The following is a 27384-nucleotide window of genomic DNA, read 5'->3' on the forward strand; positions in this document are numbered from 1 at the left end:
GCTAAAGTGAGATTTGAACTCACAATCTCCCAGTTTCTAGCCTGATGCCTTAACTTAACCCAGGGGTCTTCAAACTTGGCTCTTTTATGACTTGTGGACTTCAACTCACAGAATTGCTCAGCCAGCGTGGGAGTTGAAGTCCACAAGTCATAAAAGGGCCAAGTTTGAAGACCCCTGCCTTAACCACTAGACCAAGCTGGGTCTCATTTTTAAAAATTTGCTTATTAAATTATATTTCTGTTTAACATAACCAAAATACATGGCTATTCATAGCTTTCTTGAGGAGCAAAGACCAGAGCTGACATTTTATTGTAGGTAGGATAGCTGACTTAGTTATCCATATTTTGGGGAGCACTGTTGGCTGAACACGGAGCACCATGTTACTTTTTTCATATTGTTTTCTATTTTGTAAATGTTGATGTAATTGTAATGGATTATATTTTTGATACAATTATATTTGTACGGTATTGACTGAAAATTATTAACCTCTTAATGTTTAGATAACAGACTGCTGAGGATAAAAAGAGCATCAGGTAACATGTAAGCTATTGATTCCTAAATGATAGCATTCATTCCCTGCACATATATTTTCAAACATATTTACAATTGTGGAAGAAAAAAAAAAAAGAAACTTTTAGTAAAGAAAACTCATTGTTTTAGAATTGCCTATCAGTAAATGTACCTTCAAAGCTGATTAGGAGGCTAAAAACTCATCTTATGAATAAAATATATAAAACAATATGGACATAAATTCTGTGTTAATAAATATGTTACTACAGTTTGATATCCACAATATTTGAATCTGTTGACCTTCAGGAAATCCCTTAAAACATGGATGTTCCAGCAGTTTTAAGGATCCCATGGAAATACAGTAGGGAGCTCATAAAGTGGTTAAACCGTGTGTGGGAGGCTGGTCCATACTAACACAACATGTCTTATATTTATGTTTAGTGGTTTTAAAATTGTTGTTTTAGGCTTTTTAAAAACTGTTATATTGTCCTCTACCCAATTCCATATTTGTAAGGTGAGTGGCTAAATAAATTTGATAAATAAATAACATAAATAGAACATTTTTATGGATATTTGGTCATATTCCACTTTATCTGAACCTGCTTCTACTAAAATCATTTAATAACTGAAATGCAATGAGGGTGTTTCTCTATGTGTCCATGTAACATAAGAGATATCAAACTTTGATCATACAGAAATTATTTTCTTCTGCAGATAAAGTGACCAGGACAGGAATACTTTCTCTGACCAGTAATATCCTCCATTCATTGAAAAAGTCCCTCTAAAATTTATCAAGTTAGCAAGTTATCAATTTATTATGTTGAGCAAGTTAGCCACATTAATATAGGTGTTTAACATTCTCAGAAGAGCAGGAGCATCTGTTGAATTGTAATGATGCTCAAGTAATGCCTGTACATTAATTTAAAAGTTGATTCTTTGAACTGAACAAGCATACTGCTTGTAACACAGAGTATCCCATTAAGAATCTGAAGTAAGTATAAAGAAGTCTAATTCCTAAACTGATTTTGAAGCTGATTTTTCAAATTAGACATTTAATAACCAGCCATAGATAACTAGAGAGCCAGTTTAGTCTAGCGGTTAAAGCAATGGGTTGAAAAACAGGTGACCATGAGTTCTAGTCCTGCCTTAGCCAGGAAAACCAGTTGGGTGACCCTGGGCCAGTCAGTCTCAGCCCAACTCAACTCACAGGGTTGTTGTTGTGGGGAAAATAGGAAGAGGAAGGTGGGAATACATTCACTTTGTTGAAGTATTTATAAAAAATAATAGAGCTGGGATTAAAAAAAAGTTTGCTGCCTTGAATTATTTGTAAAAATAATAAAAGCAGGAAATAAATAAAATTAAATAAATGATACAAAGTCATACATGGGCAGTTCATGGGCATACCATATTCCTAATTGCTTTGTAGCATTAGTCACTAACCATGAATGAGTAATGAGACAGTTTGCCAACAAAACTACATATTCTGCTGCCTAGATTACAGCACATTTTATGTCATACTTAATCATACCCCAGATCCTAAAAAGTCCACTGTGTTTCTATTGTCCATGGTGTTTATATTTTGTAGATGTTGAAAATTCATGCTGGTTTGAAAGGGGAGTCAGGGAGAAAAGAGGGATGCTAAAATTATTTTCCAAGAATATGTGGTTATTATTTTTTTTAAAAATGAAATAGCATGCCATTTATCCATACGGACCTCTAACATATTTGTTCTCTCTATTATATAGCATGTTTTGCATAGCTTTGTATTCAGATTTAGGGATCTTGTCTTCCATGTTATTAACATTTTGAAAATTATTTGAAAGGAAAAGAGACACAGTTTTCATCATTCAGTTCATTATGGCAACAGAATCTTTCTTCAAGCCTGAAAAAATACAGACACACTTAAATGAATATTGGACAGAGTTGTTCTCCAGTCTCCAAAGCATGTCTTATAAATAATTTTTGAAGCATGCACAATACTTCATGTCTAGCATGCTGTTGATGCAGATCAAAATTCTTGTATAATGATTAATAACAGAAGAAATCTATCTCACAAATGGAAGTCCTTCATGAAATCATAGAATTGGAAAGGACATCAGAAGTCATTCAGTTCCATATTGGACTCAGTGTGGAATCTGCTCAGAAAAGGGAACATAATACTTTATGAGGCAATCTGCAAGAATTCCAATATAGATCTTGAATCTAATTCCCCATAATTTTAGCCCCCTGATTCTGGCCCTACCTTTTTTTGGGCAACAGATTGAATTAGCTTTAGATATCCGAAGACTGCTATTATTGCTCCTCAATCTTCTTGTCTGTCCACCTAAACCAGTGTTTCCCAAACTTGACAATTTTAAGGCATGTGGAATTCTGGGAGTTGAAGTCCACATGCCTTAAAATTGTCAAGTTTGGGAAACACTGACCTAAACATATGACATTTGTTCAACTTTTCTTCCATTAGGCATGGTTTTTAGTCCCTCATCTTCTTGGGAGCATCTGATCCTTGGTAGCCCTCTGTCAGTAGTTATCAACCTTTTTGATCAAATGCTACTGTTGTCCTTCAAAGAATTGGAACGTTGACTCTAGGATTGCTCATCAATCTTTTTTATGGAGCACTCCAGCCCAAGCACATCTAGAATGAGGCCAAGACTATAAAAACAGCTTACAATCTTCTTTTGTGTTGAAAGAGAAGTGGATTAACATGATTTTGCTATGCTTTGATACATGTAGCATGGTTTTAATGTTTATGCAGCACGATATTATAGTATAATCAATATTAAAACATATGTCTTTGGTAAGCACATATTTTAGAACTGACAGATATCTTTGTGTCTTTTAATGAAGAGAATTTTGGCAATTTCACAAATGCTTTTTGCTCTGCGTACCAAAGGCCTATAACAGGAGAATAATCTTTTGTTAAAAATGTGTTAATGTCTTCAGATATAAATGAATCCGTCATTTTTAATATTTGTTTCAAACAGATAAGAACAGTGGCAGTCTTTTAATGGCTTTCTTGGATTGTTTCCCCTTCAGCCAATCCAACTTTAGTGAAGGAGAATGAAAACTGCATCTACTTTGCTGGACACTCTCTTGGTCTTCAGCCAAAGAAAATTAAAACTTACTTGGATGAAGAACTTGACAAGTGGGCTAAAGTGTGAGTAATTCTCTTGGGTACAATACATTGAATATGTCTGTTTGAGAACAATGCATTGAAGATGAATAGGAGAATATTTCTTAAATATCCCCTTTTCTAGGAAGACTGTTACTACCACAGTATCCTTTTAATAGAATATTACTTTAAAAGATCTGAATTATTTATTTATATCCCCCTTTTTATTATTCTAAATAACAAACACACACAATACTCTTTCCTCCTCCTATTTTCCTCACAACAACAATCCTGTGAGGTGAATTGGGCTGAGAGAGAGTGACTAACCTAAAGTCACTCAGCCATTTTTTTCATGCCTGAGTTTAGACTAGAATTCACCGTCTCCTAGTTTCTAACCTGGCACCTTCACTATTATACTATAGGAAAACGGAATAGTTACGGTAAGTTTTTTACATAGCTTCCATTTGGTTAGATTATTTGAAGAGTACAATTAAAATTTTAATGACTGCAGTTTAAATAATGAGGCCTTATATAGGCTTACCCAATAGTAGTTCCGACTGTGTTCAATTGGAATTTCATTTATGTGAGTGAGTAACAGGACCTGCGTATCTTTAATCTGTTTTCTTATAGAAGTTAGGATTGCATTGTTGAACTTTATCCTGGTTGTGTGATTCAAATCCTCATTTTATGTATTTTAGTCTCCAGTCTTTATCATATGTTTTCGTAAAACATTGTTTGCTCTTTTAAAGAACAATCCATACAAACTATATGATGTTTGTTTCTGGACTGTGTGTCTTGGCATTTGCTTTCTTAATCCTAGACTAACTTGAGTGGGGCAAGATCTTTGCAGCTATAGGCTTTTATCAAGGCATGTAACTTCTGATTCTGAAATTTTAAAATTTAAGTTTTACAATACGAACCAGATTAGGGCTGAAGTTTTTGACTTATTCAGAATTTAGTAGAGTATCACTACAGGAAAGTGTATAGTTTAATATTTGAACATTTTTCAGTGTTCTAAAAGTGACTTTCCTTGATTAAAATTGTAAGACAGTTTTCATATGACTGTAAAATTACCAGAATGTTTAAGATATCTTGAACATTAAAATAAAAATATGTTCAAGTTGAAAATAAAACATTAAAAATCATATATATGTTGATCCTCAAGAATCCAAATTTATAAATGTGCTATATAGAAGCATAGCAGTTCAAAATCAAACTTGAACACAAAAAAGATGAGGATTATTTTTTGCTTGGTTTGATTTTTTTTTATTACCATTTTATGAAATTCACATACATGAAAATATTCTTCAGTCTTTACGCCAGCGGTTCTCAACCTGTGGGTCGCAACCCCATTTGGGGTCGAACGACCATTTCACGGGGGTTGCCAAACAAGGCTGTCCGCCATTTTCCCCCCCTTTTTTTTAGCTGTGCTACTCCCTCTTATTCTATTGGCTTTTGAAAGCCAATAGAATAGACTCTATTCAAGAGACTCTATTCTATTGGCGTTCGAAAGCCAATAGAATCTATTGGCTTTTGAAAGCCAATAGAATAGACTCTCTTGAATAGAGTCTAATTCTATTGGCTTTCAAAAGCCAATAGGAATTATCCAGGCTGTCTCTGCCCTGCTGAGACCGCCAAAAGCCCCAGTTTGCAAACGGTGCTGCAAGGAAAGCTTCCCTCCCTGCTGAGCAACTACTAAAAGTAAGTAGAAGAGGGCCAGGGATGGAAGGTGGGAGGCCGGTGAGTGCAGGGAGGGTTGCTGGCGCGCGTCGGGCTTGGTGGGTGCCTTACCTGCCTGGGCTGGGCCAGCTGGTGGCCCAGCCGGTGGTCGCCCTGCGCCGTCGCTGCCACTTGCCGGGGCCGCCCAGGAGCGCCTGAGCCTACCTGCCGCTGCCCCGAACAGGCGGTGGCCAAGGTAAGGCTAGCAGGGCAGCGGTGGGCGCAGGGAGGGTTTCTGGCGTGTGTGGGGCCCAGCAGGTGCCTTACCTGCCTGGGCTGGGCCAGCTGGTGGCCCAGCCAGTGGTCGCCCTGCGCCGTCACTGCCCCTTGTCAGCTAGGCCTCAGCCAGCGCAGGGGCGGCACCATACATGCGCGGCACTCCCGGGCAGGAAAAGTCTTCGACTTACAACCGGTTGGATAGTCCTTGACTTATGACCGGTTGGGAAGTCCTCAACTTACAACTGGTTGGGGGTCGCGGCATTAAAAAGGTTGAGAATCACTGCTTTACACATTTGTAAAGTTGAGGATGGAGTTCTCTGTTTAAAAATGCATATAAAAATCTATACATTGTGGAAATACAAAAGGGGGGGCGGAGTTCTTGCAGAGGTGAATATGTTCTGGAAAATGTCTAGAAAAATAAGTACACATTTCTGTGCATGTCAAAAGACATAATTTCTGTCTATACTTAAAAAGAAAAGGAACAAAAAATTATGCTTGTACCAGTTGGAGCAAAATTAGGACTGAAAAACATAAATGTTAGAGCAGTGGTTCTCAATCTTTTTATACGGCGACCCCGGTCATAAGGATGCACCGCGCATGCATGGCGGCGCCCCCATGCGCGGTGCGCATGCGCGACGGTGCCCCCTGAGGGGAAAAAATGGCGGATCGCATTGTTTGGCGACCCCTGTAAAATGGTCGTTCGACCCCAAATGGGGTCGCGACCCAAAGGTTGAGAACCGCTGTGTTAGAGGAAAAAATGATGAATCTATCTACTAATACCAAAATATGTTATTTTATATTATTCTTAGTAAATATCATGCTGAGGAAATAATTCATATCCATTTCTTCAATTATCACAGTTCCAGAGATTTTATTTCTGCTTTTATTTTGAGTAGAGGAACTTTGTAAGCTTAGTTTTTAATCCATTAATGAAGCTCTTAATTATTAAATTATATTAAGGCTACTCTCTTGTACACATGGAAAATTATTCTTACTGAACTCAGTGAAACTCAACTATTTTACTATAAGTTCGTTGGTCAATGACCAAAATAAAATGATTGACTGAGTAATGTAAGTCTGAAAAATAATGCTTATGCAGTTTTTCTTTAAAACAGAAAATCAAAGTCAATAAAAGTGTCATGGCTCATTGTGGAGGAAAGGGCGAAGGAGAACATTTTAACTTTAAGTCATATTCTTCTCTGTGCTCATCTAGCATAACTCTGCACTTTGCCAGCCACTTAAAAAATTCAGTCTTATCTATTTTTCTATGATTGTCATAGAAGATCAAAGCAATTGCTGACTTCATCGAAGAGGTAAAAGTTAAATAGCTGTTTCCTCCATTCATACGAGACCTGCAGAAGTAATATTTAATCTTCCATAACTTGCTATTTGATTAGTTCATTTTTACATGCATGAGTTGTGACAACAAAAGGATTTGAGGATGAAGAAAAACATATTTAACATTTGTCGAAGATCTCTATCTTAGAGCAGTTGTCCAAATGTGATTGACAATAATACAAGGTACTTGTGTTGGGAGTTGTGAAGGATGTGGAAACCATCACCTGAACTCTGTAGAATACTTTGTAGAATGTAGCCATACATCTCTACCTGTGAGAAAGGTATTAATCAAAAAATTACAAATCGAAGAATCAAATGTAGCAGGCAGTCTTCTCCATTGGCATGATTCATATGGAAGTCCCATGTACCTTTGTTGGACCCCTGTATTAATTTATTGTTGACAAATCTCATAGGTTTTGAAGTCCTTCTCTGAAATCTTGTGAGATTTTGAAATAAGAATGCCAAAATTTGACAAGATAAAGAAAAAGAGTATATTTGGAAAACTGAGAAAATAGGAAGAAGAAGAAAATGAACAGATGGGAAGAACAGCACTATACACGTGAAATAAAAAAAACTCTCAAAATAGGCTGAAATATCAAAAGTCAGGAGGATTCAGAATGAAAGCAAAGTCATGCATTTTTAGGCATTGGAGATAAGTGAACCTCAGCCTTTTAATGAATACTCAATACTTTCTTCCCCAATAACTTAATATCTATATTTCAGGTAGCAGTGGATTAATAAAAAAATATGACAAGAACAGAAATGACAACTTGTTAATGCCAACATTTATGGGCGTCCTCAGGCATAGTACTGAGTTAAGTCAGGATGATGAGCTTCGTATTCCGTTTCTTCAATTATCAGGATTCCAGAAACTCTACATTTATCTTTCTATGACACTGGTTCTCAACCTTTGGGTCGGGACCCCATTTGGGGTTGAACGACCATTTCACGGGGGTCGCCAAACAACGCAGTCCGCCATTTTCCCCCCTTTTCCATAGCTGTGCTACTCCCTTTTATTCTACTGGCTTTTGAAAGCCAATAAAATAGACTCTCTTGAATAGAGTCTAATTCTATTGGCTTTCAAAAGCTAATAGGAATTGTCCAGGCTGTCTCTGCCCTGCTGAGCCGCCAAAAGTCCCATTCTGCAAACGGTGCTGCAAGTTGTCTGCAGCGAAGGCGAGCTGTCTGGAAGTTTCCACCCCTCCCTGCTGAGCAACTACTAAAAATGTAAGTAAAAGAAGGCCAGGGGTGGGAGGTGGAAGGCCGTCGGGTGCAGGGTGGGTTGCTGGCGCGCGTGGGGCCCGGCGGGTGCCTTACCTCCCTTGGGCTGGGCCAGCTGGTAGCCCAGCCGGTGGTCGGCCTGCGCTGTCTCTGCCGTTTGCCAGCTACGCCTTGGCCGGCGCAGGGGGTGGCCGCGCATGCGCGGGGCTCGCGGGCAGGGAAAGTCCTCGAGTTACGACTGGTTGGGTAGTCTTCGACTTATGACCAGTTGGGTAGTCCTCGACTTACAACCAGTTGGGGGTCGCAGCATTAAAAAGGTTGAGAACCACTGTTCTATGGAGAGTCTCAGTTATCCACATCGTGGTTGTCCCAAAGGTGTTTTTTTCCCCCCCAAAAAGCAACTGTTTTTCCTTCAAGATGTTTCGCTGAAGAAGCTTCTTGGATGAGCAACAAAACTTCAGGGAGAATGTTTGAAAAACACCTTTGGGACTCTATGTGTATCTTTTGTTTCCTTTGAATATAGCATCACTTCTGTGTTGTTGGCTGTTTGGCCCTTTAGAATGGAGGAAGGAATGAAAAACAAGTCATTTGTTCTTCAGAAGCATGAAGATCATTAAAACAAGCACACGAAGAACAATTCCTCTACACTTTAAAAAAATGTACATGACTAGTACAACATTACAGCCGGAAGGCCATTTGCAGTCTGTTCAAGCACCTCGCTGCAGCCCATCATTTTTTTTAAAAAAGTGAATTTCAAGCTATTGCTGGTACCCCAAAAGACATGCTGCTAAGCATCTCAGCCTTGGCCACCATCTCTAGAACTTCTGCTTTTCTGCCAATCACAGAATAGCTCTTTAGCACTCTGGGTAATTCCTTACAGCTCATAATAATTTTTAATTTCTCAGTGTGACCCTTTTCCTCTGTCAAGTTATCCTGGGCTATATATTATTACTGTTACCTGGGGAGAAAAAAAAAACCATACATGGAAGGCTGTGTCCTTTTTTAATCTTATGCTGGAGATGTTAACATTTTTTTCAGCCAGATCTCCTATCCTTACTATTTTAGGAATGTAAGGATATAAAGGTTATTTTCAATAGCCAGAAATATTGGCAATTAATTTCTGTTTAAGAAAACATTGCATGCTTAGTTATAAAAACATGGGCAACTATTAAGCGGTACTCCTTTCCACTGAGAAAAATTGATGGCAGTAGAAAAGCACCCATTTGTTGATTTCCAATTACAGCCTGAAGGAGATAGAAGATTCAGGCTCCAGTTATGCCTCCAAATTAGTTGGAAGTGATGGACAGTTTTCTGACTCAACTCCAAAATCTGTACACATCCCTAATTTGCACTTACGGATACTATAGCAGATAAACAAAGTCATATAAACAAAATTCAGTTTCAAATATATCTTGGCAAAATATATAAATTCAGAAGGAGAACGTTGTGTGAAAAGAGGGAGAACCTTGTGTGAAAATAACAGGAGTGTGCCAGATAGTATTATTTTAGAGAGCCTAAAGTAAAGTAAATGTCAAAATCAGGCCAAGCCGAAAGAGGACAGTTAGAGAAAAGCAAGATATATTTAGAAATGTCACCAAACAAATCCAGCACAAATCTAAGAACTGGAGGCCTAAAGGTCTGAGAAAAAAGTATTGGAAATATTTTGCTTCTGAGTTAATAAACAGAAAGAAAAGTTGGAGATTGGCTGTTCTTCATCTTCTTTTAAATGAATGATGGTTTGTTGTTTTACAATTTGAAGCAGAAAAACTGGTGTTGTGTGGATAAGCCACAGAAGCAAATAAATGTTGATCACATTTTGGATCTTTTTATAAATTGGGTCTACCTTTAATATATGTTGTATCACATTGTTTATTTCATTTTTTTAAACGCTGGCAATGTTTTGATAGAGCAGTGATGGCAAACCTTTTAGAGACCAAGTGCCCAAAACCCACCCCCCACCCTTGTCCCCGCTCCATCGTGCCCCGTGGGCCACCCATCACCTCCATGGCCCACCACAGATCATCCAGGCAGCCCAGCAGCCTCATGGCAGCCACACCCTCCACCCGTGCCCTGCAGCATCATCTGTGCGCGACAGGGCGCAAGGGCGGAGTCTTGTCCCCGCTGCCTGGCTATCATGTCCTTGGCTGCACTGCTTCGTGGGGGGCCATGCCTGGGGGCGATTCTCCAGGGGGCTGCTGGTGAGGAGAGGGCTGTGGGAGGAGGCGGGGCTGGGGCAATGGTGTGTGTGCTCACAGAGGGCTCCGAGTGCCGCCTCTGGCACGCGTGCCACAGGTTCGCCATGATAGAGAATTGGAATTTTATAAGTAGAATAATAGATTTGGAAGGGACCTTAGACACCAGTTCAGGATCCACTAAATTATTGCTGACAGATGACCCATCCGGCCTTTGCTTGAATGCCTTTTAACAAAAAAATGGAAGGGATAGTATGTTCCACTTCTTGGCAGCTTGTATAGTCAAAAAATTCCTCCTGATATCCAGCTTGAACTTGCTTTCTTGTAATTTATAACTCATTGGTACTGATTGTGCCCTCTGGGCAATGGAGAGTAAATCCATTCTCTTTTCTGTGTGGTAGCTCTTTAGATCAGTGGTTCCCCATACCCCTAGAGCCCCTATACCCCGCACCCCTAGAACGCTTCTGATATATTCTCGCACCCCTTACCAAAGTTCAAAGTAATGGCAACAAATTATGCATATACACTATAATTTTAAAAACCAAGGTTTTCGCGCCCCCTGGAATATCGTCTCTCACATAGTTTGTCCTTACTATCCTTTCTTTTTCCTTGGTTTTTTGTCTTGTCTCTGTGATAGCACCAGAAGTGCAGAGGTGTCTCAGGAGTGGGCGAGGCTTTGAGAGGCCTGATGCAGGTCTTATGTGAGTTGGGGTGTGTTCTGCAGTGTGGTACAAAGCTGCTATGATCTAGGACAGGCATGTCAAACTTGCGACGTCACATGATGTCGCGTGACGTATCGTGACTTTTCCCCCATTGCCGGCAATGGGGTGGGTGTGGTTTCGGCGTGACGCATCTGGCCCAAGGGCTGGCAGTTTGACATGCCTGATCTAGGAGGTATTGGCCTGGAAGACCTCAGCCTACTGCCCATCAGTGTGTGCAAATCTGTTATAACCCAGGAGGCCTGCATCTGCTACCTGGCCCCTTGGGCCCAGAAAGCCTCAGAGACATGGGCAGGTGGGGGCAGTTACAATGCCTCTATTGTCGTAAGAATAGGTGGACTGCTAATTGCCCCGATTTTCATCATTTGACTGGGGGACGCTGCAGTGGCCTTATCTTTGGACACAGAGTATAAGTCTCTTAGTTCGGCATCATTGTAATGTTGAGAGTATCTTTATGAATTTTTGTCTGACTCCAACGAATTAACTATAACCAAAGAATAGGGAAAACAAATCCCCAGAAAACATTGTGGTTTTTTTTCCCCACACCCCATTGAAATAGTTGCCAGGTGTTATTATTGAAGTGACCTTGGTGCCTTTCCTGTTTCTTGGCTTGCTATCCCTGGTGCTGTTACAACATTCTGTGCTAACTTAGAAGAAAACTAACTGCCATGAAACCATTATTTGAGGCAGAAGTGGCACAGCTTATTTCTATCACAAGCCTCTAACTGCATGACATATTGTTAGCTTTGCCCAGCCAGGAAAAGAAACAACTGAATTAGCAAGCAAGAGGCAGGTAGGCAGAAATAATACTGATTCATGTTATGCTTGTCTAAGAACTGCAGTAGTGAAGGAACTCTTACAACTCTCTGCCTCACATTTTAATAGATTGTGACCAGCCAAGCATCAAAAATGCTTTTTGGTGAATTGTGTACCAGGGATGCTGAATATTAGGATGAATTTAGGTTTTTCTTAGCAGACTAAACTATAATTGGAATATATCTTCCAAAAAGTATGTTGAGGAGTCCTTGGTGCTCTCTGAGCTTGGTTGTTTTCTTGTAGATGTTTTATTACCCAAACTATGTTAGGTGATATCATCAGTGCTGGTGAGGGGTGGGGTTTGTTCTCAGTTTAAACCAGGAGTAGGCAACATTGGCTCTTTTATGACTCGTGGACTTCAACTACCAGAATTCCTGAGCCAGCCATGCTGGCTCAGGAATTCTGGGAGTTGAAGTCCACGAGTCATAAAAGAGCCAAGATTGCCTACCCCTGGTTTAAACTATCTATCTTAACCATTCTCTGCCATCCCCTTTTGCTTTCAGTCTTTCCCAGCATCAGGGTCTTTTCCAATGAGTCCTCTCTTCACATTAGGTAGCCAAGGTATTTGAACTTCAGCTTCAATATCTGTCTTTCCCCAAAAAAAACCAAAAACCAACAGTTGGGTTTATTTCCCTTAGGATTGACTGATTTTATCTCCTTGCAGTCTAAGAGACTCTCAAGAGTTTTCTCCAGCACTACAATTCATCACAATTCACCAGCCCTCATGTTGGCTCAGAAAATCCAGCTTTTTTTTTTTTTTTTGCTAGATGCTGTGACTGTCTCTTATGGGAAACTAGACAATCCTTGAAGCCTTGGGTCATCTTTTTAGAGAGATTTCCCTACCAGATTCCTTAACACCTTCTAGTATACTGCCTTCACTGGAAAAGTTGGGATGCCTCCAGAGATGGACTTACCTTGAAAATAGCCCATGTTGCACTGTCAAGCATCAGCACAGGAAATGTTTTATGATATTTCTGTTATGTCATAAGCTGGTTTATGATAAGTTATGCGTTATAAGATTTGCCAAATTTTAATTCTACAGGAATCATAGGTCCCCAATATTGGATGCATTCTGCAAATTAGCCCATTTGATGTACCTTGGTTCAAAATGTTTGGCCTTATGGTGCATGTTTTGACCAGTTAAAGCTTACAGGAAAGAGAAGTTTAGGAAACCCATAATCCACTGGGTCATCATTTCAGGGATATTTTCTTACTTAAACAGAGAGAGACTGACACTAGTGGGCAAAAGAAAAACATTGGGAATGGGAGAAACGTCTGACTTCCAGCTTTCCCACTGACTTTTCTTGTAGGAAACTGGTAGGGCGCATTGGAAATGATGATCAAATGACTGGCTGGTTGCAGCAGAGCAGCAGCCACAACATTGCCAAATTTAAATCCCACAGGAGGTATGGATTATGAGATTTGGGGTAAATTCTTCCAGTTAGCTCATTTGAGATAAATTGATTTAAAAATGGTTGCCCTATGATACATTTGCCCAACTGAAGGTTACAAATGATCAAGCATATATGAATTGTACTAATATGAATGACTTCATATTTATTCAGGACTAACTTTGTTTCCAAGGAAGCCTCATTTCAGTTTCGGTTGTAAAGATGCCTCTGAATAAATATGAATGATATGAAATACATCTGAGACTTATGAGAGCCAGTATTGAGCTATGGGACCATGACTCAATATAAGCCATATGGGTATGCTTCAGAAATAGCAATCTGATATGTGACCACAAATGACCAATAATCTACATTTGGGGATCAGGAATTTTTGGTCTTCTAGATCAGGGGTGTCAAACTGCCAGCCCATGGGCCGGATGCATCATAGTGAAACCGCACCCATCCCATAGCCGGCAATGGCAAAAAAAAGTCACAATACGTCGCGACACGTCACATGACGTTGCGAGTTTGACACCCCTGCTCTAGATGATGCTAAATATCTGCCAGGATCGCCAGCCAGTGTGACGAGTGGAGTAGAATGCTGGGAATTGTAGTTCAGTAGCAGCTGGAGGACCTGAACTTCTTTATTCCTCTTTCAAACAACTGTATTAATTCTATTTAATATACCTTGGTGCATCTGATACTAATTTAATGGTTCACTCTTATAATTAAATCAAAATAATTGTAGTAATTACATCAGAAAATTATATATTATTTTCTGAAATTCTAAGAGTGGAATGTCAAAAACAAAATTACCCTTAGAAACTATTACCACCAGTGCTTATTAGACTAGGGAGCAAGGTGACATGGTGTGTGGAGATATAAATTCTCTTTTGCGGAAAACCATGCTTTTACAGTCAAAACGTAAAATACATTGCGCTGTCAGCAAAAACCTTGGGCTATCTTGTGGTTTCAATAAAAGATTCCAAGATTATGCCTTTAAATACCATACAGGTAGTTCTCAATTTATCACCACAATGGAGCCCACAATTTCTGTTGGTAAGTGAGATAGTTATTAAGTGAATTTTGCCCCATTTTACAAACTTTCTTGCCACAGTTCTTAAGTGAATCACTGCAGTTGTTAAATTAGTAACAGCTGTTAAGTGAATCTGGCTTTCCCATTGACTTTGCTTGTGAAAAGACCACAAAAGGTGATCACATGACCTTGGGACACTGCATCTGTCATAAATATAAACCAGTTGCCCAGCATCCAAATTTTAATCACTTGACCACGGGGATGCTGCAATGGTCATAAGTGTGAAAATCAGTCATAAGTCACTTTTTTAGTGACATTGTAACTTTGAAAGGTCATTAAGTAAACTGTTGTAAGTTAAGGACCATCTGTATTAGCATTCTCTCCCTCTCTTTCTTCCTCACAAACACATACAAATGAAAGCAATGTTGCATCATTTAAATATATATAAAGGGAATTAATACTTTCTTGTCATGTTGTGTTACACACTTTGAATATTCATATTTTGTTCTTCAAAATTCTGATGACTTTGGTTCATACCACATTGTCATGATAACTTGAATAAATAGTTTCAAAATTGTGAAGTACAATTTCAACTGGGTGGAAATGGATTTCACCTGCTAAAGTCAAAGCATATACAGAAAAGAGGAGAAAATATGAAGAATCGCCTTTAACTGCCACTTCATTCCATTGTTTTTAACTCCTATCCTCTTAGAAAGTTTGAAGCATTTGATATTCAGAAACCCTTAAATTTCTTTTCAGCTATCTGCATCTACTTGAAATATAATTATACAAGCTAAGAAGAAAACAGTATTTAACATAAAAAGTTTTTCTGAAGATTTAATTCCCCTACTTTTTTCAATTAATTCTCAGTGTATTAATGTCATGCTGGATGTTGAGAAAGGCTGGGAAACATTTCCAGCATATAGTTTCCTGCCATTGGATGTTGAAAACACAGGAAAATAATGATTTCATACATCCCCAAAACGTTTACAAGGCTTTTATTTACCCCAAATTTGCCCATTCCCGAGGGAGATGCTTTCCTTGATTTTTTTGTGCCATAGCCAAAATATCTGAAAATCCAGATCTATGTTTTCCCACCATACAATTTTTCTGAACCCTGTGAATTTTTAGATGTTATTAGTGATTAGTGATTTAAATCTGGAAGAAAATTATGACAAAGCAATATGGAGAAGGGTCTCCTGCACTGGACTAAAAGGTCTGTCCTTACAGCCAGCTTATTTTATTCTTTTTAAAGTCTCCTCAGTAGTGTTTCTCAACCTTGGCAACTAAGATCTGTAGACTTCAATTCCCAGAATTTTCCAGCCAACCATACTAGGACTTCAATTCTGAGAGTTGAGGTCTTAAGTAATACTGCTCTAGAGCACTGCCTAAAATTCCGCTGAACTCAGCCATATTGATTTTTGCAGGACCACTTTGTATTTGAATGTGGCCTCTGGAAAAAAAAATGCAACAAAGCCGGTGCTTTTACATATTCTGAATAAAACTAAGTTGATAACTCAGACTTTCTTCCCTTTGATTTTTTAGATTGGTTTCTATTACAGTGACGTTATAATTTTATACATGGTTTGTAAAAGTGCTTTAAAATGACCTCCCTCCTCTCCCCCTCCCCCCCGGTGCTTCTATGTAGGATGATCATCTAGAAAATGAATCTGGCACTGCTAAGAATAGGTTTAATTTTCAGAGAGTTTTCTTTCTTTTTTTTAAGAGTTTGAAATTTGGGGAATAGTGTTAGAGAGAGAGCACTGAAACTACGGAAGAAGGATTTTGTTGGGAAGGCAACAGAATATCAGGAAAGTTTAATGGTGGATGCAGGGTAAAATTTTCTGCAGCAAAAGGGAGAAACTAAAATTAGTTTAAAGAGCAATCACATCAATATTAAGTCGGAGAAAGTTGCTTTTTTCTATAACATTTTATTTCTGCACTTAAAGTCTGGCTCAATTTAACTCCCTGCTCACGTCAACAACTCTTCTCGGCAAGCAAATTGAGAAAAATCAGTCCAAATGCTCTTTTAAGTATAAAAAAATTCCCTGTCTTCTTTTGGAGGAGCATTTTCCCATGGTTTTCTTTTCTCTTTTTTCTTTTCTTGACTACCTTGACTGGATTGGCCTGTGGGTTCTTAAAAGATCTGACAGAAATTCATTGTAAGACACTGCTTCATATTTTTACCTTATATTAAAAAACATTAAAGTGAAAAACTGGAGTACTTCACGAATAACAAGTGAATGAATTACATTCCGCTCCACTGTGAATTCCACCCCATGGATATGCTCAGATGCAGCAAAATAATTTATTGGATATAGTAACACATATGATTAGTGAGGTCAGATGTGGGGCGAATTGTGTGAGGCAATCAGGCAGAACTACAAAACAATGGTTTATTAAGAGAACAAGGACAATATGCTGTGAGTAGGCTTTCTTTCTAGAAAATTAAATTTATGGATCTATCTTACGTTGGCTTTGCAAGTCTGGGCTTGCCTTCTGGTAACTTCTCTAACTTTCCTTGCATTTCTAAATATTTTAGGACTGAGGGAATACTGTTTTACAAGACCCTGGGAAGGTAATAAGGAAGGGGGAATGTTTTGTTTGTCCTCAAGACTGCCACATTTTCCTGTGCAAAAACTGGGCCATTCAGATTGCAAAGTGAGAACATTTTTCTTCTATACTCAGTATATCAACTGTAGATATATAGATTTTCAGGTAATAATTTGGGCTTCATTCAGGTGTGCATAGATCCATATGTAACTCTATTTTGTAAATTTGAAATTAAAGAACTGAAGGATTTTGGTGGCATTCTTTTTTTTTTCTCAGCCAGGTTGGCAGATGATTTTCCTCTCTGACTAATAAAACACCTGATCTTCTAGCTTCAGCATCACCAAGAACTTTATATGTTGGGTAAACACATCCTTAAGGTATCTTCTCCCCTTCAGTCTCAGCATATTTCTCTGGATCACGTCCGACATGACTCTTCAGCAAACCTCTCTGTTATTGACCTCCACCCTTCAGCAGTACAAACATTTTCCAATCTAATTCACCTTTACCAATCAGTACTGTTCTTATTAAAACCATAGAACTTTACTTATCTACTACAGTTTAGTTCAGGGGTGTCAAACTCGCAACGTCACGTGACGTGTTGCGACATATCACAACTTTTTTTGCCATTGCCGGTATGAGGGTGTGGTTTTGCTATGATGCATCCGGCCTGCGGGCCAGCAGTTTGACACCTCTGGTTTAGTTGCTAATTATTGTTTCTATTCCAAATTTCCTTCCGTCTATTTCCAAGAGTCTTTTCTAATGATTTTTGTCCCTAGGCCAGTGGTGGCACTCGGAGCACTCTCTGTGGGCACATGTGCTGTTGCCCCAGCTTTGCTTCCCTCGTAACCCCTTCCTCACCAGCAGCCCCCCCCCGGAGGAGAGTTGCCCCCGAGTGTGGCCCACACAGAGCAGTGCAGCCAAGGACATGGCAGTCAGGCAGTGTAGACAAGACTCTGCCCTCATGCCCCATCATGCACAGTTGATGCTGCGGGACGTGGGCAGAGGGCATGGCCCCATGGTGCTGCTCGGCTGCCTAGATGATCTGCAGCAGGTCCTGGAGGCGGTGAGTGGCCCTGTGGAATGGCACTGAAAACTTAATTCTGGTCCTTTTGTGGAGAAAATGCTACCTCAAGCATTGATCAACCTTGTTGACAATGTTTTGGAATAAACCTATGCCCAGAATTTTGTAAAGGATAAATAGGGACTACTAACAGATGGTTAGGATATATTTATTTCAATTACCTGTCCACATTTGGGGAATAATTCTGATGCAATATTTCCCCAGACACAAATTTGTGAAATTATTTAGACCTGTGCTTATTTTTGTTAAATGTGTGAGAGAACTGGGTACTTGCATATTTCTTTTTCTGGAAAATATTTTGCATATTCAAGAAAACGAAACAGCCCAGAAAGGAAAACTCCAGGACTTTTCTTTCCCCCAATAGACACTTTTCTTCCTGAAACAATCATTTGGCCATGTGTAGATTTACGGAAAAGCTTAATATGACAATATGTTAGGGAAAAGATAATTTCTAACATCATTTCTGCATTTAGACATTCAGTTATGAATACATAGAGCTAAATGTATGCATTCACATCCTATACCTAGTGTCTTTGAGTTAATGGCACTTTGCAATTTTTTTTTGTTTATTGCAGAGATACTACTACTACTACTACTACTAATAATAATAATAATGATAATGATAATGATAAAGTTGGAAGGGACCTTGGAGGTCATCTAGTCCAACCCCCTGCTCAGGCAGGAAACCCTATACCATTTCGGACAAATGGTTGTCCAGTTTCTTCTTAAAAACTTCCAGTGTTGGAGCATTCACTGCTTCTGGAGGCAGGTTGTTCCACTGGTTAATTGTTCTAACTGTCAGGAAGTTTCTCCTTAATTCTAGGTTGCTTCTCTCTTTGGTTAGTTTCCACCCATTGCTTCTTGCCCTGCCTTCAGGCGCTTTGGAAAATAGCTTGACTCCCTTTTCTCTGTGGCAGCCCCTGAGATATTGGAACACTGCTATCATGTCCCCCCTCGTCCTTTTCTTCATTAAACTAGACATACCCAATTCCAGCAACCGTTCCTTATATGTTTTAGCCTCCAGTCCCCAAATCATCTTTGTTGTTCTTCTCTGTACTCTTTCTAGAGTCTCAACATCTTTTTTACATTGTGGTGACCAAAACTGGATGCAGGATTCCAAGTGTGGCCTTACCAAGGCATTGTAAAGTGGTATTAATACTTCACGTGATCTTGATTCTATCCCACTGTTAATGCAGCCTAGCACTGTGTTGGCTGTTTTGGCAGCTGCAGCATACTGCTGGCTCATATTTAAATGATTTTTTTTTTTTTTTTATTGAAAGTTTTATAAATTTTACAAAAAAGGAAAAATAATACAAAACAAGAGGCAACATATACAGAAAAATAAAACTAAACAATACATATATTAAATAAAAAAAAAAACCCCATCCCCCAGCCCTCCCAAAAAAAAAAAAACAAAAAAAAAACCCTCCCTTCCCCCCCCCCTGAGCTTCCCAGAGCAGAATATAGGCTTAAAAAATAAAAATAAAAATTAAATTAAAAACTTTATATTTATATATATAAAAAAATTATCTATAATATATATGAAAATAAAACTTATGAAAAAACTATATAATATTTTTGTATACCCAATCTAAATTGTATAAATTTTATCCATTTATCCCAAACAGCAAAAAACTTCTCTTGCGTTTGTTGCTTTAAGAAAGCCGAAATCTTTGCCATTTCTGCCAGATAAGCTACTTTAAGAAACCATTCCTGCAATGTAGGCAAAGATTCCTTCTTCCAGTATTGTCCTACTAACAGCCTAGCGGCTGTGATCAAGTTTAACATCAATACAACCTCCTTTGTATCACAATCTGTAACAATACCTAACAAAAATAATTGCGGAGTAAATTTTACCCTCCTTCTAAAAATTCTCTGGATATTCCACCATATTTTAATCCAAAATGCTTTTATCTCTCTGCATGACCACCAAATATGATAATAAGAAGCCTCCTTATAACCACATCTCCAACATTTGGGTTGCACGTCAGGATACATATAAGACATTTTTTGTGGATCAAGGTGCCATCTATAAAACATTTTATAAAAATTCTCCCTTAAGTTCTGTGCTTGAGTAAATTTGACATTTCTCACCCAAATAGTTTCCCAGGTGTCCAATGAAACTGGCTCACCAAAATTCTGCGCCCATCTAATCATACAATCTTTAATTAGTTCCGTTTCTGAGTCCAATTCAACTAAAACCCCATAAATTCTCTTAATGTGGGTTTGTCTTTGATCCTTCAGTTGCTTAATAAGGTTTTCATCTTCTCTAAGAAAACCCACCTTACAATCCATCTTCCATCTATCTAATAATTGCCTATATTGGAACCAAGAATAAGTAAAATTTTCTTGTGCTAACTCTTCCCGTGATTTTAATTGCCAGTTTTGTCCATCCCATTTAAGTAACTGTCTATAAGACACCATATCCATTTTAACCCCTCTTTTTATTCCTTCTATCGCATGCCAAGGTATAGCCCATAATGGTACTTTAAAATCACTTTTATAATATTTTCTCCAAATCCTAAGTAAAGAAATTCTTAAAATATGAGATTTAAAAGCCCAATCTATTTTTTTATTAAATATTAAATAGGCATGCCACCCATAAAGTAAATCCCATCCCTCTAAGTAAAGTATCTCAGAATTTGTCAAATTTACCCAATCACTAATTAATGTTAAAACCACCGCATCATAATATAATTTCAAATTTGGTACCTTAAGTCCACCCCTCTCACGGAAGTCTTGCATAATTTTAAACTTAACCCTTGGTTTTTTCCCTGCCCAAATAAATTTGTTGAGACCCTTCTGCCACTCATTTAAATTAATCTCATTTTTCAAAATTGGTAACATTTGAAACAAAAAAAGAAACTTGGGTAGAATATTCATTTTTATCACTGCAATTCTTCCCATGAGGGATAATTGCAACTTTTCCCAATTCTTCAAGTCCTTCTGTACCCTGACCCACAACCTTTCATAATTATTTTTAAATAATTTTGCATTAGAAACAGACAGCATCACCCCCAAATATTTTACCTTATTAACAATCTCAAAACCCGTCAAGTTGACCAAAATCTGCTTCTCCTGACTCGACATATTTTTAGGTAAAATTTTAGTCTTATTTATGTTAATCTTAAAACCCGAGACCAAACCATAATGATGAATCAACTGTAATAAGTTTACTACAGAATAATCAGGTTGCGACAAAGTAACAACCAAGTCATCCGCAAAAGCTCTCAACTTATATTCTTTTTTATTAACATATATTCCTTTAATTTCCTGAGACTCTCGAATTTTGATCAATAATATTTCCAATGTTAAAACAAACAACAATGGCGATAAAGGACACCCCTGTCTAGTACCTTTCTCTATTGTAAAAACCTCCGACAAACCTCCATTAACAATAAGTTGTGCCGTTTGTTTTTGATATATTACCGTAAGGGCTTGTAATATCTTTTCACCAAAATTCATTTCTTCCATTACTCTTAACATAAAATGCCAATTCAATTGATCAAATGCTTTTTCAGCATCTAAAAATATGAGCCCTGCAGGAACTTGGTTGTTCTTGTCTAAATATTCTAGTAAATTAATAATTTGTCTGACATTATTTTTCATATACCTTCCTGTTATAAATCCTGATTGATCTTTATGCACAAGATGATGCACCACCCTCATAAGCCTATTTACCAAAATTTTTACAAATATCTTATAATCCACATTTAAAAGAGATATAGGCCTGTAATTTTTTGGTAGGGTAAGATCTTGATCCTCCTTTGGAATCAATGATATAAAAGCACTACGCCATGAAGGAGGAATCTCTAAACCCTGTAAAATACCATTAAAAAGATCATGTAATGGTTGGATCATCTCCTCTATTAGAACTTTGTAATAAACAGCTGTTAACCCATCCGTACCCGGTGCTTTCCCTAATTTCAATTGTTGAATTGCTGAGGTAATTTCCTCCTTAGTAATTAAACCATTAATTTCATATTTCTGATCCTCAGTCAGTTTAGGAAAACTTGCCTCAGCTAAATATTTATTTATATCTAGCATTTGTATATTAGTAGATTTATATAGGTTTTGATAATAATCCAAAAAAGATTTTTTAATCAATTCCTTCTGAGAAACTAATTTACCCTTATAGTTTATTTTCTCTATTATTCTTTGTCTCTGTTTCTTTCTTAATTGATAAGCCAACCATCTCCCAGGCTTATTGGCATTACAAAATGTATTTTGTTTCATAAATAATAAGTTGGTTGCAGCTTGATCTGCTATCAACATATTAAATTGTGACCTTAATAACTTTACAGATTCTTTAATACTCTCATCAGAAGGATTTAAAATCAAAGCCCTTTCTTTTAATTTAATTTCATCTTCAAGTTCTCTACGTTTCTGAATCTGATTTCGCTTATAAAAATTATTCATTTTTATCAAAACACCGCGCATAAATGCTTTACCTGCATCCCATACCATTGACATTGAAGTCCCCTTATACATATTCAAAGCAAAATAGTCCTTTAAACACTCCTTTAGTTTTTGAACATTCTTTTCTTGTCTAAACAAATTTTCATTAACTCTCCAAGATCTTCTTTCCTCTTTCTCTTGAATCAGCTCCATCCAAACTGGACTATGATCCGTCAGTGATCTAGGAAAAATCTTTACATTCTTTACTTTATTATACAAGTCCGTGGTAATCAAGAAAAAGTCAATTCTTGAAAAAGATTGGTGTCTATCAGAAAAAAAAGTAAAGTCTCTCTCCTCTTGATTACGTTCCCGCCAATAATCCCTTAATTCCCAGTCTTCTTTCATGTCAAAAAAGGCTTTAGGTAGCCTTGCTTGTTTAAGAAAAGGAGAGGAACCTTTCTTATCCCTTAGTGTATCTAAGACACCATTCCAATCACCCATTAATACCACTGATCTATAATCAAGCAAAGTTATTTTTTGATGTAACTGTTTATAAAATTGTTCCTGTTGTTGATTTGGAGCGTAAAGTCCAACTATAAGTACTTTCTTACCATATATACCAAGTTCAATCATCACATATCTCCCCTGGGGATCTGATTCTACCAGACAAGCTGGTAGGTTTTGTTTAACATATATAACAACTCCCCCTTTCTTCCCAGGAGCAGGAGATATAAAATGAGATCCCAAACGAGCATTAACTAAATATTTCTGGTCTTTAAGTAAAATATGAGTTTCCTGTAGACAAATAACATCATTGGTATGTTGCTTCAAATAATAAAAGATTTTTTTCCGTTTCTGAGGAGAATTCAATCCATTAACATTCCAGGTCAAAAACTTTGCCATCTCCCTTGGCACGCAGCCTGGAGAAGACACCATCAAAATCTGACAGAGCTGCATGTGTTGCATAACTCTTGGGTCTTGCTCCTCCCACCGGCGGTGAAGCACTTCCAGGAGAACTCTCTTTGGGCTCTTTTTTACGTTGCTCCTTCTCTTTACGCTTATAGGCTGCACGAGTCATCCTCTGCTCTTTAGCCTCCGTCTGGCGTTGCTTTGCCGCTTCTATCATCCCTGCGGAAACCAAATCTAATGCCTCAGATTGCTGCTCAGCTTCCTTACCACTCAAAGATTTCCGACCAGATGAAGTTGAGCCTGCACCCAGGACCGAAGTATAAAAATCTCTAGCTTTATCAACTGTGTTCAATCTGTAGCGTGTCCCAGCATGGCTCAAAACAATACCCATCGGAATTTCCCATCTAAATGGCATCGATCTAGCTTTAAGCTCATTGGTTAAAAAAGCAAAGTCTTTTCTACTTCTTAAAATTTTGGATGGGATTTCCTTTAGAATGATGACATCTTGGGCGGCAATCTGAAATCTTTTGTTGTAAAAGGCTTGTATAATCTCATTCCGCAGGGACTTCTTTGTAAAGTAAATCACCACATCTCTAGGCAAATTCTTCTGCTTAGCAATCCAGGAGTTGAGTCTATAAATTTTTTCCACTTCTCTCTGTAATTCTCCTTTATCCATATCCAAGGCCAGCGCCAGATCAGTAAGGACCACCTCCACCAAATCTTGATTGATATCTTCCTTGAGGCCTCTAATCCTCAGGGCATACTCCATCTGTCTATACTGAAACATCAAAATATCTTCTTGTGAGGAGTCCACCTTCCTTTCCACGTCTTGAATTTTGTCATCCAAAGAGTCAACTTTGTCTTCCACTTCCTCAAGCCTTGCGTCGAGCTTAACCACCACAGTAGCCAAACCTGAAACAGCTGCCAATATATCTTGTCGTAGTTCATTATTATTTTCTTGCAATTTAGACTTTATCCCCGTTATCTCTTCTTTGAGATCAGATTTAATTTCTGATTTAATCTGTGAAACAAATTGATTCATTTCCTCTCTCATTTGAACTACAATCTCTCCCATTATGCCTCTAACCTCTTGTACTGAAAGTCCAGGTAGAGGAGGGGAGGGTGGTGGCTGAGCCGGTGGTACATGTTTAGATTGTTGTTGTAGCTGTGCAGTGGAAGTTATAGGAGAAGAAATAACCTTAGGTGCTGAGGAAGGCTGCTGCCTCTTTGAAGCCATTTTAAAAAGCACAATTGTCACTTCCCTTTCCCCTCCAGCCAAAAAGGGAGGAGGAAAGAAAAAAAAAATTTTTAAAAAGAGACAAACTATAGTCATTAAAAGTCCAGAGTAAATCCAAAGAATAAGTAGTAAAAGAGCAAACAGTTCAAAAGAAAAAATTCTAAACCAAAAGCAAAAGCAGAAGCAAAAAACAGTCCTTAGAAAGGGAAAGTAAAACAAAAGAGAAAGGAAAAAAAACTCCGACAGTTTCAAAACGCCATCTTAAATCCTTTCACTAGTATAACAAAAAAAAGGAGGAAAAATAGTAAAAATCAAAAGATAAAAAAATAAACACCTAAAATATAACAAAAAATCCTTTAAACTGCTCCGTCCGTTTAAAAATTACTCACCAAAATGCTGTAAACACGGAGATAGAAGCGGCGGTTTCTTTTGCTTCCTAGGAAGCAAAAACAGCTGGGAGGCGGAGATCAGCAAGAGCTCCGAGGGAACACTCCTTTCACCCCCTCTAGAAATAAATCCAGAGGGGGTTCAGGGGTTCTACCTCTACTCTTGCGTTCTCTGTCCCTTCCCTTTGCCCGGGAAGGGATTTCCGAGCCGCGGGCCAGCTGATGCGCGCTGCGCTCCGCGGCTCTGACACTTCCCCAGCTGGACGGCTAAAAGCTAGCCGCCATCGCCGTCGCCTCCCACCGGAAGCTCTCTGCTCATATTTAAATGATTGTCCACTAGGACTCCGAGATCCCTCTCACAGTTACTACTATTGAGCAAGGTACCCCCTATACTCTACCTGTACATTTGGTTTTTCTTGCCTAAATGTAGAACCTTACTTTTTTCACCATTGAATTTGAAAGGCAATTGTAAGGATGTCTGTGCTAGCAGAAACCAGGACTTATTGTCTTATTTTTTGAGCTCTTTATATTAAACTTCGAAAAATATTTGTAGTAAACTGTGTATGTAGAGCGATTGGGCAACATATACATATCCCCATGTCTCCCAAATCTATTTACTCTTTTGCATATCCAGGCAAATGCTTATTCAGCTTTCAGTCTCCTGGTACATTAGCATTTTATTTTAAAGTTTTTCCTGCTTATTTTCTGTAAGAGAACAGCATTTTCCCATTGTGGCCATTTATTTAGAATTCAGTCATTTTCATCTCCCCCGAACATGCACAGTTTCTAGCCTTTTGTGTTCTCCCAACTGCCCAACTATTTTCATGCTAGTTTTTCTTGATGGTGCTTCTATACTTATCCATCTGACCAGATACATTTTCGACACCAAGGGTATTTCATAGTGTTCTGAAAGATGCTCTTCTGACTATTGATAATACTAATAGCTGTTTAATCCTATGCAGAGTTGTACATGGGTGAACTTATTGATTTCCGTGGATTTAGACATCTTAACAGAGGGATTCGGTTCGCTTTCTGAAGTATAGGTTGATTTAATTACGATGTTCTTCATATGAAATAGCTGCAGCTAATTCTATTGCGGAACATAGCTCAAAATTGCATATTGTACTGTGTGATTTGGCTGTCAATCTCTTCCATTGATACTTCACAGAAAGTATGTCATCTATGCATGTTTCCAGCACTGAGACCATTAGTTTTATCAAGGAAAAAAAAATCAATGTAAAAGTTGGGGGAATGTGGCTGTCCGAGATTTCTAGCTGTTAGTACTTTCTATTTTAAAGCCTGAATTCTTTAGGGCTCAAACGGACCTTAATAAAAGATCATTTTATTCATCTTTTTGTGTACTGGTTCCTCCATCGTTCTTGCCAGAGTGCTACCCTAAGGGGTGAAAAAAAATCCTGATTCCTTTGCATTTATAAATAATGGCTGGATTTTGCCGATAGAGATTGAGGCATTGCAATGCTTTGTACAAAATTAGTGTCCTGAATTCGAGGCCTGATGCCTGGCCTCCACAGAACTTCAAAAGAACAAAAGTTTCAAATACTACATATATAAAAATGGAAGGCAATGATTATTTTTTAATTAAATTAAATATAATGGAAATAAGATCATGCTCAGTTTTGTCATGATGCACCACAGTATTTTTTTTTTAATTCAGCTCGCTTTTTGAAAATCAAATACTATTCTCAGACCAGAAAAAGGAGTTCATGAATCTAGATTACATTTGTAGCAGCAAGCCAACAATAAAAGATTCATTAAATTGACTTCTGCAATTTTTACCTGAATAAAACTGGTCCTGTTTGTGCTGTAAGTCTTAGTTATATACATTTCAATTTATATACCCAGGTTCCAATGCCCAACATGCTAAGTATTATGAATTCCATATTTTTATTAAAACATTTACTATCTCTGATTCTTGAGTATTTCTACAGGAGACAAGAGCTGTTCAAAGATTTCGTTTCCTCGCTAAGAATCTTTTGATTATCCTGAATCAGTGGTCAAGAAAGTGTGGTTTTTGGAATTCTTTCCAATTGCCTTACTAGCAGTGGTCCTAAGAGACATCTGTACTCATATGCAGTAATCTTATCCGCGTGTGTTTATAAGTATATTGGTGTGTGTTGTGTAAGCACTTATATGTTGCTTCTGCATGTGTGAGAAAGTGTAATCAAATGGGTGAATATGTTACCGTATATGTCTGTTTCCGCTCTCATCTCATGTTTGTGTGTGTATCCCGGGAAAGATGGACAACCAGCACATGTTCTTCTTTGGGTTACGTGATCAATGAAGAGAAAGGGGAGATTTAGAATGGAGCAGTTGGCAGCATTCTGAGTGGTGGTCCAAGAGCTTTCCCATTGGCTCATTTTTAAATTCAGTGTTTGTTTTGCTTGCTTCTCCTAGCAAATTTGATCTTTTCTTGGGGAGAGCTATACTGCTGATAGACAGGGGCCCAAACCCCTTTAGATACTTGCCCATGGGTTGGAGAGAATAAATGATGCTAATTTTATTATACCTTGTGAGTACACCTTGTGACCA

At 38.2% G+C, this 27384-nt stretch overlaps 1 protein-coding gene across 3 annotated transcripts in view; it reads left to right on the plus strand.

Moving 5' to 3' along the window:
* Positions 1-27384, plus strand: part of KYNU (kynureninase) — a 119093-nt gene that overhangs the window by 25334 nt on the left and 66375 nt on the right. For all 3 annotated transcript variants that reach the window (XM_039338231.1, XM_039338228.1, XM_039338229.1), the window contains one exon: positions 3544-3664. In XM_039338231.1, coding sequence (XP_039194165.1) covers positions 3544-3664 — 121 coding nt within the window. The remainder of the gene's footprint in view (positions 1-3543; positions 3665-27384) is intronic.

The sequence above is a fragment of the Crotalus tigris genome, unplaced genomic scaffold (assembly GCF_016545835.1).
Source record: "Crotalus tigris isolate CLP2741 ecotype Arizona unplaced genomic scaffold, ASM1654583v1 scf7180000017694.5664430, whole genome shotgun sequence".
Classification (NCBI taxonomy): Eukaryota; Metazoa; Chordata; class Lepidosauria; order Squamata; family Viperidae; genus Crotalus; species Crotalus tigris.